Below are 17,872 nucleotides of genomic sequence, written 5' to 3'. Positions count from 1 at the left end.
AAAAAATAACAGAAAGGATAGAAATGAATATATCAAAATAATTTTGCTGGCTTTTTTTAGCAGCACTGAGAATTGCTTGAGGCCCTGCCACCGCAATGTATTGTATTTCTGAACTACTCTGCCTACAAAGAGCCTGGCACCTCTTTAGGTCTAAGTCAAATTAGTCACATACTTCATTTCACACATGAGCAATTCTCCCTATTTATTTCCAGCTTCCCTATTTATTTCCAATTCTCCCCATTTATTTTTAGTTTCATTGAGCTGCTCAAAACATCAGACATTTACATTTTTATTAGATTATAACCTCATGCTGAGCAATTAAATCATAAGATAGTTGCAAGCATTTTAAAAGCTTGATAAACCTATCCAAGACGTAAGATCTGAACTATAAGACTTATAAGGTTTGAACAGTCAATGTGATCGATCCATCATGTGTGGAATGGATGAGAATTACCCAAACCTTTGTATAGTTAAACATTACATGGAGTAGAAGTAACCTATAGTTGTGTATTCCTCTTTAAAGAAATATTTAAGTTTACTCTAAGTTTGGCTAAGAAATTCTACCTTCCAGAGATGGAATTTCTGAAAATAGAATTATCAATGCTTTTAATTTCTAACATAAATAAAAACTGAAATGCATCACACAATAATCACAACATCAATGCTTGTATATTTGTAACATGCCTTTCTCCTTTCTTTTAGGTAATGTATTAAATGATATGCTATGTTTTATAAGGGGACACTGATACACGTTCTGTACAAGGGTGTTCTAAGATTACTTATCAACAGAAGTTTTCTTGAGCATACAACCAGCGGCTTCTAGAACACACAGGGAAACAGGAAATTTACAGGAAAACAGATGCAGCCAAAACTCTGTTTTTCACAAAACATGTAACAGACCACTACTTCTGCTACAGTACCACAAAAACAAGAACATAAAAGCATATTTCTCTAGATTTTACAATATGACAAATTCCAAAGACCCTCAGAATTCAAACAGGACAGAAGGGACAAGGGTCAACGCAACACTTACAGCCCAAGTTTTGGTCAGCCTGAAGATAGGTGCACTCTGCAGTGCTGACACCACAGACATAAGAGAATGAAGATTGTTCAGTTCTAGAAGCTTCTGAAAAAAGGGAATAATAGCTTTTAGCATATTGGAAATGGAAGCAGGATTAATTAATATAAAAGTTGCATTAATAAACCATTATTTTTTCATTAATAAAATACAAATTATCTATGACTGCAGACAAAATATTATCCCAATGCTGTCATGTGCAAGATTCTTAAGACCACTTTAAGAGCTGCTAATTTTACAAGTATACCCATCAATATAATAGGCATTTCAGTTTCGAGAATACAAACAGTACTTGATTTCAGTTTGTTATTTTCTAAGGCTATTCCTTCAGGAACAGAAAAAAGGAAAAAAGTATTTGATGCACTGCTCTTGAAAAAAGTAATATAATTTTAGAAATCAAATATTTAATCAAGCAAAAACATTACATGAAGATGCTGACAATGAAGATGCTGACAATGCTCTCAGAATTAACACAACTTTTACCTTTGTAATCTGTTGCATAGGAAAAATTTACCTCACTTCAATCTATTTTGAATTTACTCTGTGTTTTGACAATTACTCAAAACACACTGATCTCAGGCAGACAATACTTTGGAATAAAACTGTCAAGGTGATAATGCTTGCTACAACAAGCATAAAAATGTAAAATACAAAAATGAGAACTGTGTCATGTAGCTTCTTTGTGAAGCTTAATAAGAGACTGGATTCATCCCTGACTGATCCATTTACTCACTGCTCAGAAGCATTTAAGGAAGATCTGGACTTTATGGAGGGAAAAGCAAGAAAAGTAAAAAAGCAAGAGAAGGAAAGAGGGCAGTGTTCCCCCTCGTGCAGGCTAAAAAAAACCCCAAACAACACAACTCTTATTTCTAAGAACAACCAAGGACTTCCAAGTCGAACATTCTCCTATTACTTGGACTATTTTTTTGTTCCAGTAACTTACTCAGATAAATTTTCTTCTAAAAGTACAAAACTGCTAAGTACATTGATTGGAAATATGCACAATAGAAAATTTGTTTTCTACTACATGGAAAATATTATTTTAATTACCTACACACATATGCAATTTCACACATACAAAATTCACACTTGGGACTTGGGTCCAAGTGCTGTGTCACTCAGGGTCACATAAAACAGAATGACTGCAGGTCGTGAAAGTGATAAATATTTTAAAATTTGTTTGTTTTAAAGTTAAGTGTAAAATGCAGTGCTCAAACTCAATAAAATAACAGAGCTTTAACAGCAGTGCTTTATACCAGCAACTACATATTGCAAGCAGGAATACAAGTCTCACAATAGCTATTTTAGAAGCAAGGAATTTCTTTTCATAAAAGTTAAGTTTTAAAACGGTGCGCAACAAAAACCAGAAACATTTACAACCACATTTGATGTTGTCAACACACAATTAGCCACCAACAACTCAAATCACTTTTAAACTTGGTAGGTAGAGGTACAAGATGAGTCACACCGAACTGGGTAGGTTCATCTAACCAAATAGAAAAGAACAGTTCTTATTCCTTTCCTTTATCTTAATCATGTAGTACAACATAACAGATGTGCTAAAAGAAGAATTGTTACCCTCTGCAATCCAACAAGGGCTCACAGGAGCAGTGCAGAAACAAACACGAAGGAATTAAGGTTTTGAATGATAGTGTAAGAAATCTGCACTTACTTTAGCTATTTTCACAAAGTGGCTCAGTATTTCGGCCCTTATTTTTAAGGTCTGTGCTGTTAATATTTCTCGTACAACCCAAAAACTGACCTATAAGGTAAACACATACAACTTTAATTTATTACCAAAAAAATGGACTTTATTAGCCTATTAGATGAAATATTTGCACACTCTCACAATGCTCCAGGAAGAAAACAGGGTAAGGAAAGAAAAGATTTCTGATCCCATGAATTCTCACCTGTATCACTGCAATTGCCCTGAAGCATTACCAGCATAGGTAGAGAAGTGAGACAACACCAAGATAACTGAATGCGCAAGTGAGACCCAGAAAAAAAAAAAATATTGCTAATGTTGCACCACAGCAAAACAAATCAGGAACTAATAATTAGGAACAAGTGGTCTAGAGGAACAACATGAAAATGTGGACAAAGCAATTGAAAACAGGAGTTGTAATTTAAAAATCTTAATCCTCGTTTGGGAAAACAGGTTTTAATTCACATGAGTAGTTCCGTTTAACTTTATACTCAAAGACAACTGTCAAACAGTACCTGTTCATCACAGTAATCAAATTATATACCTGGTTAAATCTCCTAGTAAAGGCAACAATATTTGGAGCAAGGGTGTGTTTTTCTTTCTTATTCCATCCACAGCTGGCTAGTTCCTAGGAAACACATTTAAAAATTGCCTTAAAAACAGAAATGAGTTCTCCTTAACACTAATTCTATATCACTCTTCTGGTTTTTAGAACCACAAGTCTCAATTTCAATCAAAATGTTGTTCAACTTTCCAAATGTACACTACTAATTTTAGACACCTTCATATGAAAAGGCAGAGTCAGCCAAAGAGAATTCTGCCTCTTTGTAATGCTGATAAATGGAACACACTCTAGAGATTGGTACATGCTTGTGTGAGCAGCAGGAAAAGCATTTCCAGCTCCAAACACATTTTGAATCCCCATCTCCAGCACTTAAAACTTCTGCAGATAAAAATGCCAATTTGCATCTGTCAGGACACAGATTCTCCACACGAAAAGTCCATGTCTGGTCATATGATACTAAAAATCATATATTTATGTGGAAAAAAACCTCAGATATTCTACAAGAGACAGCAAAATTTACCTTTGTTAGAAGTGGAAGAGATCAGTAACCTAAGGATATTAAGCGATTGCAAGAGGGAAAATCCTGTGTATGGCAAAATCATTTGACTAGATTTAAATTCAGACTGAACAGGAAGGTTGATAAAAGAGAGTGATTCAAAATGCCCCTGTGTGTTTGAGAATTACACTTTGTCTTCTTTTTTTTTGTATGGAGGGATGCTGGCAGTTTTCTCAGTGAGCACAGTCAGAGGAAACATTCCCATCAAGTGTGCAAAACCCTGAAATTTGTGGTGGAGATTACAATTTCAGGACTTGGAAAAAAATCTAAATGAAGTCACATAGAAATCTAAAATGTAAGCATAATTATTTCTGCTGGAGAACAAAGAATTGTTAACTACTCATCCTTTTTATAAACTCTGCAAAGTAAAATGCAGATGTGTTTCTTAGTAATAGCTGTTGAAGAGCAGGAAAAAGCCTCAGCAAATACCACACTTAAAGGATGTTTGTATGTTTGAGATAAGACTTTTCAACCAAAACTCTAAAATTGTAGGTATTTCCATCCATGCATAAGGCCATGTTAAAATAATAAAACCTTAAATTTCAACGAGAAAATGTTAACTTTCTTAGTCTAATAACTTACCTAATAGCAAGGGAGAGTTTCATGACAAATACACAGACTATTTCTTGATTTAAAACATAGTCCTACAGTTGGCAGAATTCAGGAGAGAAACAGCTGTTTCTTTTTGGCAAACAAACTATATTGATGATTCCAATAAAATGAAAATCAGGAAGCATAATTAACAACTAATAGTTCATGGTAACTGCTACATATTCAAAGATCTATATTCTAGCAGAAGCTAGAAATACAATAGTTTTCCTTCTGATCACTCTTCAGTGAGTTATACCTACTTGCCAGAGTAGCACTTTAGGGAATTTCATTTCCAAAAGGCAAAATGAAGCAATTACAAAGGAAAAGAAGAAAGGCAAATCAATTGTTTTGGGATATTTTTTGCTATAAAATTCTATGGCACATGTTTCATAGCAACTAAAGTAAATTCAAAATTTGCTTTAACAATGAACATCTATAGTTATGTATTTTGTTTTTCAGTTTGTTCTCAGAGTATGTTTTGTTGTTCAGTTGTCCTCAGAGTATGACACTACCTCTGCTTTTGGCAAAGGTAGTTAGAATTAAAAAAAAAAAACTGTTTTGTCCTGATATTTGTAGAAACAAAACTTCCTCGTAGAAAAGTATCTATGTATCAATTTGTACATATTGAAAATTTTTTGCTAGCAGATTTTTCTGATTTTTTTATGGGCATTGTTAATTTCTTATTGCATTATTTGTTTGCCATTTTCTTCCCCACAGGAAAGAAAATTCTCCCCAACAGCCTGGAGCACACATGTAATTGCAGAAGCGTGAAAGCGTTTTCAGCTACATAACTCTCTTGGTGCTCTTGGGGGAAAAAAAGGAATTATCTGACAGGAAGGACAGACAACAGATAGACAAATTTTTTATTTCCTTCCTATATTTTCTCAAAATAGAAGTCTGCTAATCTCTCTGAACTAATATAATAAATGATGACTTGTTTTGTTAGTGACCTGATTAGGTGGCTGAACCTTCCACTAAAAACCTTGTAAACTTGACTGCCCCTACTGATGTTTTCAGAAATTCAGTTCTGCTGACATTATGGGGGCGCACAGGCTGCCCTTCATAAAACCATGATATTCCAACCTTAGAACAAGAAGACAACAAGCCACAATGGACACATGGTCTTATAGTCAAAACATCTGAAGCAGAAGTCACGTGATTCTCGTACCTTTTGCAGTAAATAAATTTATTATATTTTACGCAAATTTGTCATATTCTGACACCTACTTTTATTCTTCATTTCTCAAGTTCTTACTACTGATTTTCAAACGTCTTGGTTAACTTTGACTGCTTTTCCTCAACAGGCCTCAGGTTCCCTTATGCATCTTTTTAAAAAGGTTAAAATCTTAAAAGAGTAACTTTTAAGGGTTTGGGCTAATTTAATCCCAGCATTTATTATTCTGAATCTTAAAATTAAGAAGCTTATAAAGCAGTTGATGCAGTCTAAAATTGAGATTATGGTCAGAGGCAGGAATCAAAAGTCTGAAATCAGATATGAATTGAAAAACAGCAGCAGAAGGGAGAATTGAGAATTTTTACACTTGATAAACTTATCCTGAAGAAACACTCCACTCAAAGCAAGACAAGAAGACTTCCAGAAAAGCATAGTTATCCCCTTTGGCAACAGATGACAAACCAAAGTAACTCATGCTGGATTAAAGATTCACAGTACTAACAGGGAATATACCTAGAAAAACATTAGTGCAGCGCAAGAAAGTGAGCATTTTTGAACAAAAAAAGCATTCTTTGAATCATCACATTTTCTCAGGCACTGATTTCCCAAGATGTTTCAAGAAAACCTACCTCAGGCTGTATAGCTTTAAATACTGGCATATCCATCAATGTTATCTGGCTCTGAAATGAAGACAGAATTTTACATCGTGTAATATGAAGAGCTAACAATGACGTATTTCTATCTGCCCTTCAGTAACTACAATCCATACACATACTTCTTACTAACCAGAACTAGCCTATGCTAGGGTCCCTTAAAGACTTAAAAAAATGCAAAGTAAAACAAATATGCTGTGTCAGGTCAGCACTACATGATTAAATCCCAAGACAGGATTATTTTATTGAAGTTGATAAAGTCAGAAATTTGTTTTCAAAAACACTGGAGGTTTATTTAAAAGCTGGGGTTTTTTAAGAAAAAATATTTAACATATTTTTAATGTACTCTGTAACCCTGAGTATTATACAAGCTTAAATGCAAAAATAACATTTATACTTACAGCAAACTCCTCAGGAGTTACTTTCAACACATCAAATACAACTGCATCGTAGCTTTTATTGGCATAATCTGAACTTCGCCCTTCCAGGGAATCTGAGCTGCTACTACCCTAAAAAGAAAATATAGTAGATTTATCTGCAGAATGATTAAATTAATCTCAAAATTACCGACTCCATTTTGATGGTAAATTACATTGCTCTGAACTCACCAACAATACATGGCTGCTCTAAGTTACAGAGTAACAGGTCAAAAGTGCCATTTAAAACTAAACAAAATGAATAATCATTAACAACAACAATAAAAAAACATGGCTGTGAACACCAAAAACCATGAAGTGCTCTATAATTACTCTCTTGCCATGTTGGTTCTTTTTCTTACAAATGCTACTAGTATATGACTAGTAGTGGAAAGGGCTTCTGTGAAAGCTGAAACAAGCCAAAATTTCTATTTTGATACAGGAGCTAATAAAACCCAACAAACTGTACCTCTGGAGTGGCAGAGGTGACCATCACACTGGCCATGAAGTCATTCCTTTTATACATGCTCTCCACACGGTGCAGGAAGTTTCAGCTCAGCCAGCACTGGTTGAAAACAGAAACTCCTGCAAAGCAAATTATTTGTGGAATAAATCAAATTTATTAAAAAACCCAAAATGCACACAGAAAATAACCCAGCAATACAAGATATTTCATTTTCCTACTCAGAGCAAAGGACTTAGGAAACAAGATTTATCTTAGGAGATAGATGCTCTTTTCTTTTCCAGGTACCACCAGCAAAGGAGTACAATTGAATATTGCTAAAGCGATGCCAAGTCCTTACCCTTACCTCCACTCAACTCCAGAAATGCAGGCGGGGGAAAAAACTGTATAATTTGTCATTAATGTTGAATTAAGTTTTATATAAAAGTCCCTCCCAGGCAGGACAAAGTCTCAGAAACTGCAGGCTATCACAAACTGCTTACAGAACTAGCAAGTCAGCTCAAGCTCTGATTCTCTTTAACTGAGCAAACAGCATGGTTGTGTCATCATTCCCCACAGCACACATGGATGAGCCCATGGCAGGCACTGCCACTGATTCCTGTAAATGGACTCTTTCATCAACAGCTGTAGCTGCTCATATGCGCAGCAAGGGAAACTGCCACATTTCCCTCTGCGTCCTCACGTTCCCTCCCACAACACTGATCACACCAACAGAAAAAGCCTCAGAAAATAAAACAGCTAAGAATAAAAATATCCTCTTATTTTACTCTCTTTCGAAAGATGAAGTCTTCACTTCTCATTCCTACAACAACAAACAATTCTCCCCAGGATCTTGCATGAAACAAGTCACTAATTTTGCTTCAAATAATGCCAAGATCTTCTCTGCTAAACAAGGCAAAAGTCAATTTCCTTTATATTTTCTCCTGATAAGTTTAACTCATTTTGAGCACTAACAGACTGCTAAGTATTTCTAGGTCTGGAGTTGCTCTTCTTAACAGTCCTTACAATCTTGAAGTGGAAAGTAATTATGTAGATGTAATTTCTTTAACATGTGGCATTTAAATTAAGGCCACAAAAATATTCTTCTGGCCTCCATCCCTGCCTTTCTGAATACGTTCTCCAGGACATGAGGAATCAATTACAATGTGAAAGGGGAAAGAAAAATCCCATATGTGAACTTTTATCATGCCCAAGTTCAGTTTTACACAAGTTTCAATGTTCATTATATCAAACTGAGACAAAAATGTTTTAATACCTAAACCCAAAAGCACTAATATACTTTTGCCTTTCAACATTCAGCACATACACAAATCTTGCAAGGCTAGAAACTTTCATTCTAGACATGATCAAAACAGATTCCCCTCGCCTTACCCCCTCCCCCCAAAATGTTCCAAATATAACACAAGCATTTAAAATGCACTGCTTTTTCATACGTCCAAAGACTTCTTCAAGATTCACGTCTATGAAAAAATGCCTCTCTACACTTGTTTTGCTACCTTTATGAAAGTCATAGGAAGCAATTATCCTTTTTAGTCAAGTCCACTTGATCATTTGAAGTGTTTCCCCACCTGCAGAATGCATAACTTTGCATACAAAGTAACACAGGAGCTAATACTATGCCCATGGTATGAAGAGGCTGTCAAACAACATAAAGATGTTAAAAATAATATTCCCCTGTACTTGCCATATTTCACCCCAACTAGATTAAAAAGAAATTTCTCAAATCCCAGAAATTATCAGAGGCCCAAAATGTTGGCAATAAAATGTAAGAAGCCACTTAAATGACATACAACTTCTTTTCACAGCTTTTGATTCATACAATTTCTTTCAACTTGCTCAGGTTAATCACTAAAATGATGCATTTCACAAACAGTGCTAAAAATCAAAACTAAGGAAACACCTTATCTGTTTGCACGGAAGGTTCACAGGCACATTGCAGTAGATCTCCTTCATAGGCCGTCCGAAGCAAAGTGGATAAATCAGGATGCAACAGACACCGGAGTTTGTCTGTTCTTCTTTGCCAATTTGACAAACCCATTTAGATACAGAGCACTCTCTGAAGCAAAACTGAAGACAGTGCAAAAACAACTGGAAAAAACCCCAAAAATACCACCATCAAAACCAAGCACAGAAGCAAACCTTAGAGCCATTATTTTACCATCATTTGTCGAATCTTGTTATCTATGCTACAGAAGCAACATTCTTCAAAAGCAAAATGCAAATTTTATATTGCTGTTAGTAACATGCATGTAATGCAGTCAAAGTGCCCATAAGTTCAGTCGCAGTACTAGTTACCAAACTCACAAGAAAGTCACGGAGACACTTAAGCACAGAAAACCACTTCTGGCCAACCAAGTCCACTAATTTGTGGACTTTGTTCACAACAAAGTCCACTAAAGTGCTCTAATTTCTGAATGCTAGCAGAGCAATCTGAGGAAGTCACTGACTGTTCACATTGCTTTCAGCAAATACAAAGATCGCCATGTCAGCAACCACTGATGACCACTGTTCTTATTGATTTTTTTTTCACTGAAGGGAAAAATACTGAGCTACATATGCTTTTACTACCCCTAATTCAGCCATTCCAGACTCCACAAGTCAACTGGCTGAGTTGATTTCAATAACTGTTTACTTACTACTTTCATTAGTTGATTATGGTCTTCCTAATAACACTGAATCGAGAACTGAGAGCTGCAACATGCTTTTAAGAAAATATACTTCAGCATTCTAACAAAAGATAAATATTCTTTCTTAAGCTTAAATTAGCTGGACAACTGGTTCAGTGAGAGCAATCAAAGTGCACTAGCACCCTACCTGGGCACTGATAAACATGGTTAGAACCAACGAAGTAACCATAATGCCTTATATGAAAAATATCTTAATTTCAAAAGGACCTTTTGAAGTAATTAAACAATAAATCTTGGTGGACATTTGGACAACATGAGAAATTCTAGTGTATTTGAAAGCCTGGGTTTAAATAATTGCCTACTAACAGTTCATTAAGAACAAAGCAATTAGGCTACAGAATATTAGTCATAGAAATGTGATAGCTTTTTAAAGATCTTCCAAAGCAAACACTTGTGTATTTTCAGTATCCATTTCACCAGGGAGACCCTAATATATTTCACTGTGCTTTAGGCAACACTACCACCTATAGATAAAATACACTATGAACAATTTAGCAGTTTCATGCACACCTTTTTCTGAGAAACTTCTTACTGTATTTAATGATGACTAATGAAAATGTAACAGAAATAAAATGGGGCTGTGGATTAATTCAGCTGACCATAAACTGAGATCACTCAAGTAAATAACTCAATAACATGCATCGTCCCTGAGTAAACAGGCTGAAAAAACCTGAATCTTGCATCATTTCCCAATAGCTGCCAATGGATCAATTCTAATTCTGGAAAAAGTATATTCAAAGTTGATTTCCCTTTCTAAAATTCTCTCAACTCTCCTACTTCCACCCCTCCAGCGCACATACTCAAACGAGTTTGACTGTGAGCAGAGAAGCAGCTGCTGTGATGAGTTTAAGAAACAACTTCAGAATCCAAGTCCTGAACTCTTGGGTTTTCTTAATACACAACTGATCTGAATTATATCTAACAGTACATTAAAAACAACACCTAATGCGCAAGTCATGCATTTATGACATGCTTTATTTGATTTGTCACATGTTACACTAGACAGCCATTGGTCCCTTTGTTGTCACTAAGCTGCCCTCCAATTAAAATTCCAGCTTTTCAAATTAACTGTCATAGGGCAACCTGGATACAAAGACATATGTGGCAGTCACTACACCAAAAAGGTAAGCTAACATTCTACAAGTGGAATAAAAATAAGGTTGTCTTATTTTTCAAAATTATAAGGAATGCAATGTCTCAGTTTTCCAGTTTAAAAGATGTGTGCAAAATTTCATAGCAAAAGGCTGTCAAAAGTTATTTGAAATATCTCACACAATCCTCAGTTGCTAAAACCATGAAAGAGTAGGAAGCTGACAATGCTGGCTTGAATGTCCAATGCTATTCTGATTACGCCCCACATCTTTACTATATTCACTTATTACTGAGCTCATTCTAATGAACATTTATTACATTTACAAATTTACTTTTAAGTGTTTTCTTCTCTCCATTCTTCTATCTGCACCATTACTTACTGCATCAGGAAGTAAAGTAATAGTATGATCAAAATTACTTGTATAAGCCAAAAAAGTACAATAAAGTGAATTCTATTAAGTAAAGATAGTAGACAGATCTCCATCTGGTTACCTAGACAAATTAAGACAAGAAATACAGTATGGGTTTCTAATTATTAGAAACCATTTGGAGAACTTTGCATAGACTGGAATTTAACTGTGTCTGGAAATCTTTACATCAAGGTTCTATATCAAGACAGAAATGCAGTAATCTCTCCAGCAGAAGTTCTCCTTCAAAAGTCATTACCCTTCAAGCAAGTCTGCAAACTTGAATATCTTAGAAGACCAAGATATATGTTTAGGGAAGTTTTACTTTAAGGGAATTTTCATGAAAGGAAAAAATCTTCAGTTGCAGGAAAAGAAACATATATCTGCAAATTATAGTAAAATACTACTACAACTCAAGTTCTCTAAACAGAAGAGAACTGACAGATGCTTCTGTTATCTCTGGTTATCAAATATAGGTGAAAATATGAAATACCTGTAACTTTAAATACAATTGCATACTTACAGTGGAATAAGGCAGCCGTGCTCTCAACCCATCTTGCTGCACATCTCCATTAGTTCGTTGCTGGGTCTAGCTCTGGTTTTTCAGCAGTTTTATCTCTTGCTTAAAAGCATAACATTCCTGTAAATACCAGGAAACAGGATTACAGTTTCATTTATTTTACAACTCAATTATTCTCAAACTGTGCACTCCTCACCTGAAACATGTGCTCTAGTATTTTTATTCTTACGTCTCCCTCACAACTTCCATTGTTAGTTCCCCGTTCTAGTTTCACTGCTACTTGACAAATTCCCAAACTTAAAAGAACTACATATACATCACAGAGAGAAGAGCAATGTATTATAAGTTTCATAGCTACATATACTCCAAATATGTGCTTGTAACTCCCCCTCACTCTGTCAGTCAACACAAGGTCCAAGCCAACACACATTACTTATTGGTTTCACTCGCTTCTTTCAAGGTGCTTTATGAATTGTAAATGCTACTCATCCTCACACCATTTTCCTCAAGGCTTAATTAAACAAAGCAAAACAGACACAAATCCAAATACAGTAATTCTTTTATCTCTGTATCAGCAAATAAAGCCAAAGCTCTTCCAACAAACATGATCAGCTACAAACCTGAGAAAAATACTGCTTAGGTAACTCATTTTGGGGATATTTACTTTAGGCATAGCCCTTCCCTTTTCTCCTCTTTTGCCTTATACCAACTTTTATAAAACCTAATGTTTAATAAAATTACACATCAAATGAGAAGAAAATAATCTCAAAGACAGCTTCTTTTATATAGACTGACATGAAAATCTCATTAAAGCCCATGTTGCTTTGATAAAGGTAAAAATAACGGCAGGTCAATTGGTGCTACTGTGCCTCTACTACAGTTTTTATTTTTGTTCTATCACTAGAGAACCTCTCCCTTAAAAAAGTCTCTCTTCTTGACTATAACTATACACAATTCCTACTGGCATCAAAGCAAACTATCTTTTGCTAGAAAAGCAGTATTCTTTTGACACACCCAAAACTCATCCAGTAGGCACTCCTTGCATGAGCAAATGATCCTAGTTCAGAGAATAATCAAAATGACAAGTTAAAAATGGGTTAGCAACCATTTAAGTATTTCAGTGAAATTACAGACATGACGCTTGTTGTCTGCCCTGCATCATGTGGCATTTTAATAAAGGGCAAACCTTGTAATTCCTATGCGCATGAACTTCTAGATGTCTTCACTAAAATAAGGCAAATAAACAGAAAAACGAATAAAATAACTTGGTTTGAAAGTGTTTTGTACTCATTTTTCTTCAAACTGGTGCTACATCATGCAGAATAGGCAACATACAGAAAACGAACAAACAAGCGTGTGTAGGTCTGCCCTTTACAACAGCTTCCTGTCCTTCTGAGACATGAAGCATATCTACCAGGCATGGCATGAATATTCAACAAGTGAAAAAATATCTGACTATCAAAGCTATACATAAAAGACAAATTGCAACATTCATAGATAAGGTTTCTGAGGCAAGAAATATTCTTTTGTATTTCAGAGACACCAACGCGTTTCAATTTTTTCAATAATTAGTATGACAAGAATACATATGCTCCATTTAGTTGGATTCAGAACAACAAACCACAGACAAAAGGCATGATGTACTTCTACAACCAAAAATTTCAACATCCATTCCTCCATCCACTACATGCCAAAGCCCCAGGCTGACATAAGCCTGCAGAAGCTAGACCAAAAACTATCTGAAGTGAATTGAAAACAGATCGCAGTAAAGGCTCTTAACAAGATCCGCACGGTTTCATCCACATGATATGCCAATAGTTTTCAAATTTATTCCTAAAGACACAGGAGGACGTAGCCAAGCCTAGGTGTTTTCCATCTGTTCCCCCCAGACCCCACATCCGCACCCAGGCTGCTCCCGCGGTCCGCCCGGACTCGCGCCGCGCAGCACCGACTGCACGTGCCCGCCGCGCCTCACCGCACCGGGCCGGCCCCGGAGCCCCGCCGGCGGGCAGGGCCGTGGGGAGCGCCGGCCCCGCGCCGGAGCGACATCGCCGGGCGGGGAGGGGCCCGGGGCCCTTTCCGAGCGAGGCCGCGGGGCCGGTCGGGCGCTCGCAGGACGGGGAAGCGCCGCCCGGCCCCGCCAGCGCCCACCCCGCCTCCCGCGCACCTGCCGCGCCCCGCGCGGGAGGCGCCCGGACCCGCCAAGGTGGGCGACGATGCGGCAGCGCCCCGCGCCGCCCCCGGGGAGCCGGGAGCCGCCGGCCTCCCGCTAGCGGCGCCTCTGGAGGGTGAGCGCCCGTCTGGGCCTGTCGCCGCAGAGCTCCGCCCGCAACACACGCCCGGAGCGGGGCCGGCAGAAGGCAGAGGGACGAGGGGCTGTGCGGCCTGTCTCACCTTTTCTGCCGGGCACACGGAGCTTGCCCGCAACTCACCTGTTCGGGACTTGATGCCTCCAGCAACGCCCACGAGCTCCCTCGGTGAGAGGGAGGCACCCTCAGCGCCGCCGGGGACGAGGCCCGGCCCGGCTGGGGACCGCGGGGCGGGGCGGGGGCGCGCGGACTGACGCGCGCGACAGCCAACCGGCTCCCCGCGCGGGAGCGCGCACCAATGGGCCCGGGCGGGGCGGGAGCGCGCGAGCGCAGGTGCTGCGGCGCCGTCCTTGGCCGCGCCCGCCCCGCCCGCGCCCCCTGGCGGTCTCAGCGCGGCTGCGCAGGCGGCTCCGTGAGAGCGGCGGGAGCCGGGGGTGCGGGCAGGGGGTGAGCCCGGGGGGGCGGGCAGGGGGTGAGCCCGGGGGTGCGGGCAGGGGGTGAGCCCGGGGGTGCGGGCAGGGGAGAACCCGGGGTGCGGGTAGGGGGCGAGCCCGGGGGTGCGGGCAGGGGGCGAGCCCGGGGGTGCGGGCAGGGGGTGAGCCCGGGGGTGCGGGCAGGGGAGAACCCGGGGTGCGGGTAGGGGGCGAGCCCGGGGGTGCGGGCAGGGGGCGAGCCCGGGGGTGCGGGCAGGGGGTGAGCCCGGGGGTGCGGGCAGGGGGCGAGCCCGGGGGTGCGGGCAGGGGAGAACCCGGGGGTGCGGGCAGGGGGCGAGCCCGGGGGTCCGGGCAGGGCTTCCGAACAGCCCGAGCGTCCCTCCCGGTCGCGGCCCGGCCCCGAGCAGCAGGTCGGGTCGCTCCCGGAGAAGAGTCAGTGAAGTGCCGGTCGTTCGCGTCCCCTCGCCGCAGCATGGGCTGCACCTCTCCCTTCCCGGTGCATCGACGAACCTCTCGGAACCTCCAAACTAAATCCGGGGTCAGGTTCAGGTCCGGGTGATGATGCTGCGGGTCACGCAGTGACCTTGTGTGTTCTTCCAAGGCAATAAAATAGAGCTTTGTGGGCTTCTTGGTAACTGAGAGTGGTACTTGAAGCAAAGAGGCAAAAAGATGGTGCACCTTTCTCTGATTTACAGCTTCTATAAAAGCAATGCTCAGCCTCAGTGTGTGTAGGCATAGCTACAGGAAAACATTGGCTCTGTGGACTGGCAGGTACATGCAGGATTCCACTCAGCCCATCGGACTGGCCTGCAGGTTTGCATGTTAGAGAACAAAAGCCTAGTGAGGGTATGCAGAGGAAGCTTTGAGATACTGCATGATGCCCCGAATACATTTATAAGGTGTCTTCCCAATTTTACTGGTTACCAAAGGTTTTCATTACCTATCAAACTCAGAGCAGTTTAAACATCTTCATATATCACGACTAAATGTCTATGAGAGTGCTTTTCAGAGCAGAAAAATTCAATTTGAGAATAAATTGTAAAAATAACTTTAAACATAGATTTGAGATATGAGTCCTGATGATCACAACACCAATAACTATATCAAAGCCAAAGGCACTACACAGAAGGTATTCTCTCTACACTTCCCTGCCCCTCAGAAAGGCTAAAGAAAATTAATTTCATATGAATCTCCAAACATTTAATTCTTATTTGAGTCTATCCTATTGGTGTACTGCCAAGCAACACACTTTCCTCTAATATGTATAGAATCAGTTCCCACTAGAGCAAAAGTACAGAACTGTCTGGCAAAATATTTTCTTCTCTGTCCTGTATCACTGTGCCAGAACATTAAAACAGCAATCCATGTGCTACAGACTTTGGAAAATATACATTAGTTACTAGTATTTTTACAGGAATCTGGAAAAAAACTATCTGAAAACCAGTTAACTTCTTATCCAAATGATTATGAGATTCTGACAGTCACTAAACTGACGCTTAAAGTACTGTAAAATGGTGGTGTCCGCTGCCCAGGTAGGTCTCATGTAGCACAGCAGGACAGCCTCTGAAATCCTGGGTATAAACACTGCTCTGCTAACAATGGAATCACCCAGCACCTGCTCCTCTTGAGGGGTCATAATGAGGACTGGAAACTTCTTTTTTTGTTCCTATTTTAGGCTTCTGCTATGTACAGTGCCTTAAATGACCCCTACATAATATATTTTTAAAAATAAGCCAGCACCCTCTGGTGGAAAAGAATGCATAGACAAGGAATGTTACTTTAGACAATGGCATCAGCCATATAATTTCCCTAAATTTTAATGAAATGTTTCTGTCTATAATTCAACTGACTTTTGACATAATATTAAATTTAAATTTTTCCTAAACCCATGCACAATACAAATGTACTATGCTATTTCATATAGCTCATGAAATGTAACATCCATGGGATTTGGATTCATTTTCTCTCCATGATTATTGCTGGAAGAGTATAAATTCCATATGCCATATTCATTGGCTATTCTACCTTTCCCTCAACCTGTTTTCAAGAAGTCTGCATTATGAAAAGTTAAGCAATGAGGCCTGAGTCTGCATGTACACAAAGATCAGGTGAACAGAACTGGTTCTTTTTAACATAAACCAAGTTTTCCCTGTAGCCATCTTAATAAAACTTTTTCACAAAATCTTTGCCTTCTGTTTTCTGCTTTGCTGAAAGTGGTATTTTGTAGCACTTTTTAAACAAGTATCCAATCTCTGGGTCTGTTTTTCCCTTGATGCTGAATTCAGATGTGCCAGCTATGTTGAGAGAAATTCAGGTATTTCAGAACACTCACAGAATCAGAATGATTTTGGGAAGGGATTTAAAAGCTCATCTCATTCCACGTCCCTGCCATGGGCAGAGACACCTTCCACTGGACCAGGCTGCTCCAAGCCCAGTCCAGCCTGGCCTTGGTCACTAGAGGGATGGGGCAGCCGCAGCTGCTCTGGGCACCCTGTGCCAGGGCCTCGCCACCCTCCCAGGGAACAATGCCTTCCCAATATCCCACCTAACCCTGCCCTCTGGCACTGGGAAGCATTCCAGGCCCCTGATAAAAGTCCCTCTCCAGCTCTCCTGGAGCCCCTTTAGGTGCTGGAAGGGGCTCTGAGGTCTCCCCAGACCCTTCTCTTCCCCAGATGAGCACCCCCAGCTCTCCCAGCCTGGCTCCATAGCAGAGATGCTCCGGACACCTCATCATCTCAGTGGCCAGGATACCAGTGCAACAGTATGTTTATCCCACTCCTAATAGTCAGGTCTTGTTTACCCCATTCTGCATTACTTGAAATTTCAGACCATTATAAGAAGGGGATTTGAAGGGAGGTTTTGCTGGAATACTCTGACACCAACAGGGACTCAGGGACTAACCCACACAGCTCCAGTCCCGCCAAATCCCACTGCCAGTCAAGATAACCATGGCCTACAGCTGCACTCTAGGGGGGATGCTCTTGTCAAATTCAACGTCGAGGGTGAGAAGGAGCGTACCTACACTTGCTGGGAGCAGCATCACCCCTACTGATGTCAGCAGCAGAACATAAAACGCAAATGCTGCTGAAGGAACGAAGCAGGGTGTCCTCCTCAACAGACCGGCCTTGGAATGGCAAGGATGGACTGCCACCATCTGGCTGGATTTTTTGTTTTGCTCTGAAAGTTGGATGAGGTTTTGGAGTACACAGCTCAAATGATCAT

General features: G+C 40.0%; 1 protein-coding gene across 1 annotated transcript in view; it reads right to left on the bottom strand.

Moving 5' to 3' along the window:
• RALGPS1 (Ral GEF with PH domain and SH3 binding motif 1) overlaps positions 1-14,446 on the bottom strand; it is a 75,065-nt gene extending 60,619 nt beyond the window's left edge. Inside the window, exons 1-9 of the mRNA XM_063174344.1 lie at positions 14,340-14,446; positions 11,911-12,027; positions 9,102-9,289; positions 7,208-7,323; positions 6,724-6,831; positions 6,299-6,349; positions 3,328-3,411; positions 2,751-2,840; positions 1,034-1,126 (exon numbers count right to left, since the gene is read on the bottom strand). Of these exons, the coding sequence (XP_063030414.1) occupies positions 1,034-1,126; positions 2,751-2,840; positions 3,328-3,411; positions 6,299-6,349; positions 6,724-6,831; positions 7,208-7,264 (483 nt within the window). The 5' untranslated portion in view covers positions 7,265-7,323; positions 9,102-9,289; positions 11,911-12,027; positions 14,340-14,446. The remainder of the gene's footprint in view (positions 1-1,033; positions 1,127-2,750; positions 2,841-3,327; positions 3,412-6,298; positions 6,350-6,723; positions 6,832-7,207; positions 7,324-9,101; positions 9,290-11,910; positions 12,028-14,339) is intronic.
• Between the last annotated feature and the right edge of the window lie 3,426 nt (positions 14,447-17,872).

This window comes from Melospiza melodia, chromosome 22 (assembly GCF_035770615.1).
Source record: "Melospiza melodia melodia isolate bMelMel2 chromosome 22, bMelMel2.pri, whole genome shotgun sequence".
Lineage (NCBI taxonomy): Eukaryota > Metazoa > Chordata > Aves > Passeriformes > Passerellidae > Melospiza > Melospiza melodia.
Note: the sequence above shows the minus strand (reverse complement) of the source record. Positions and strands in the feature narration are given on the sequence as shown.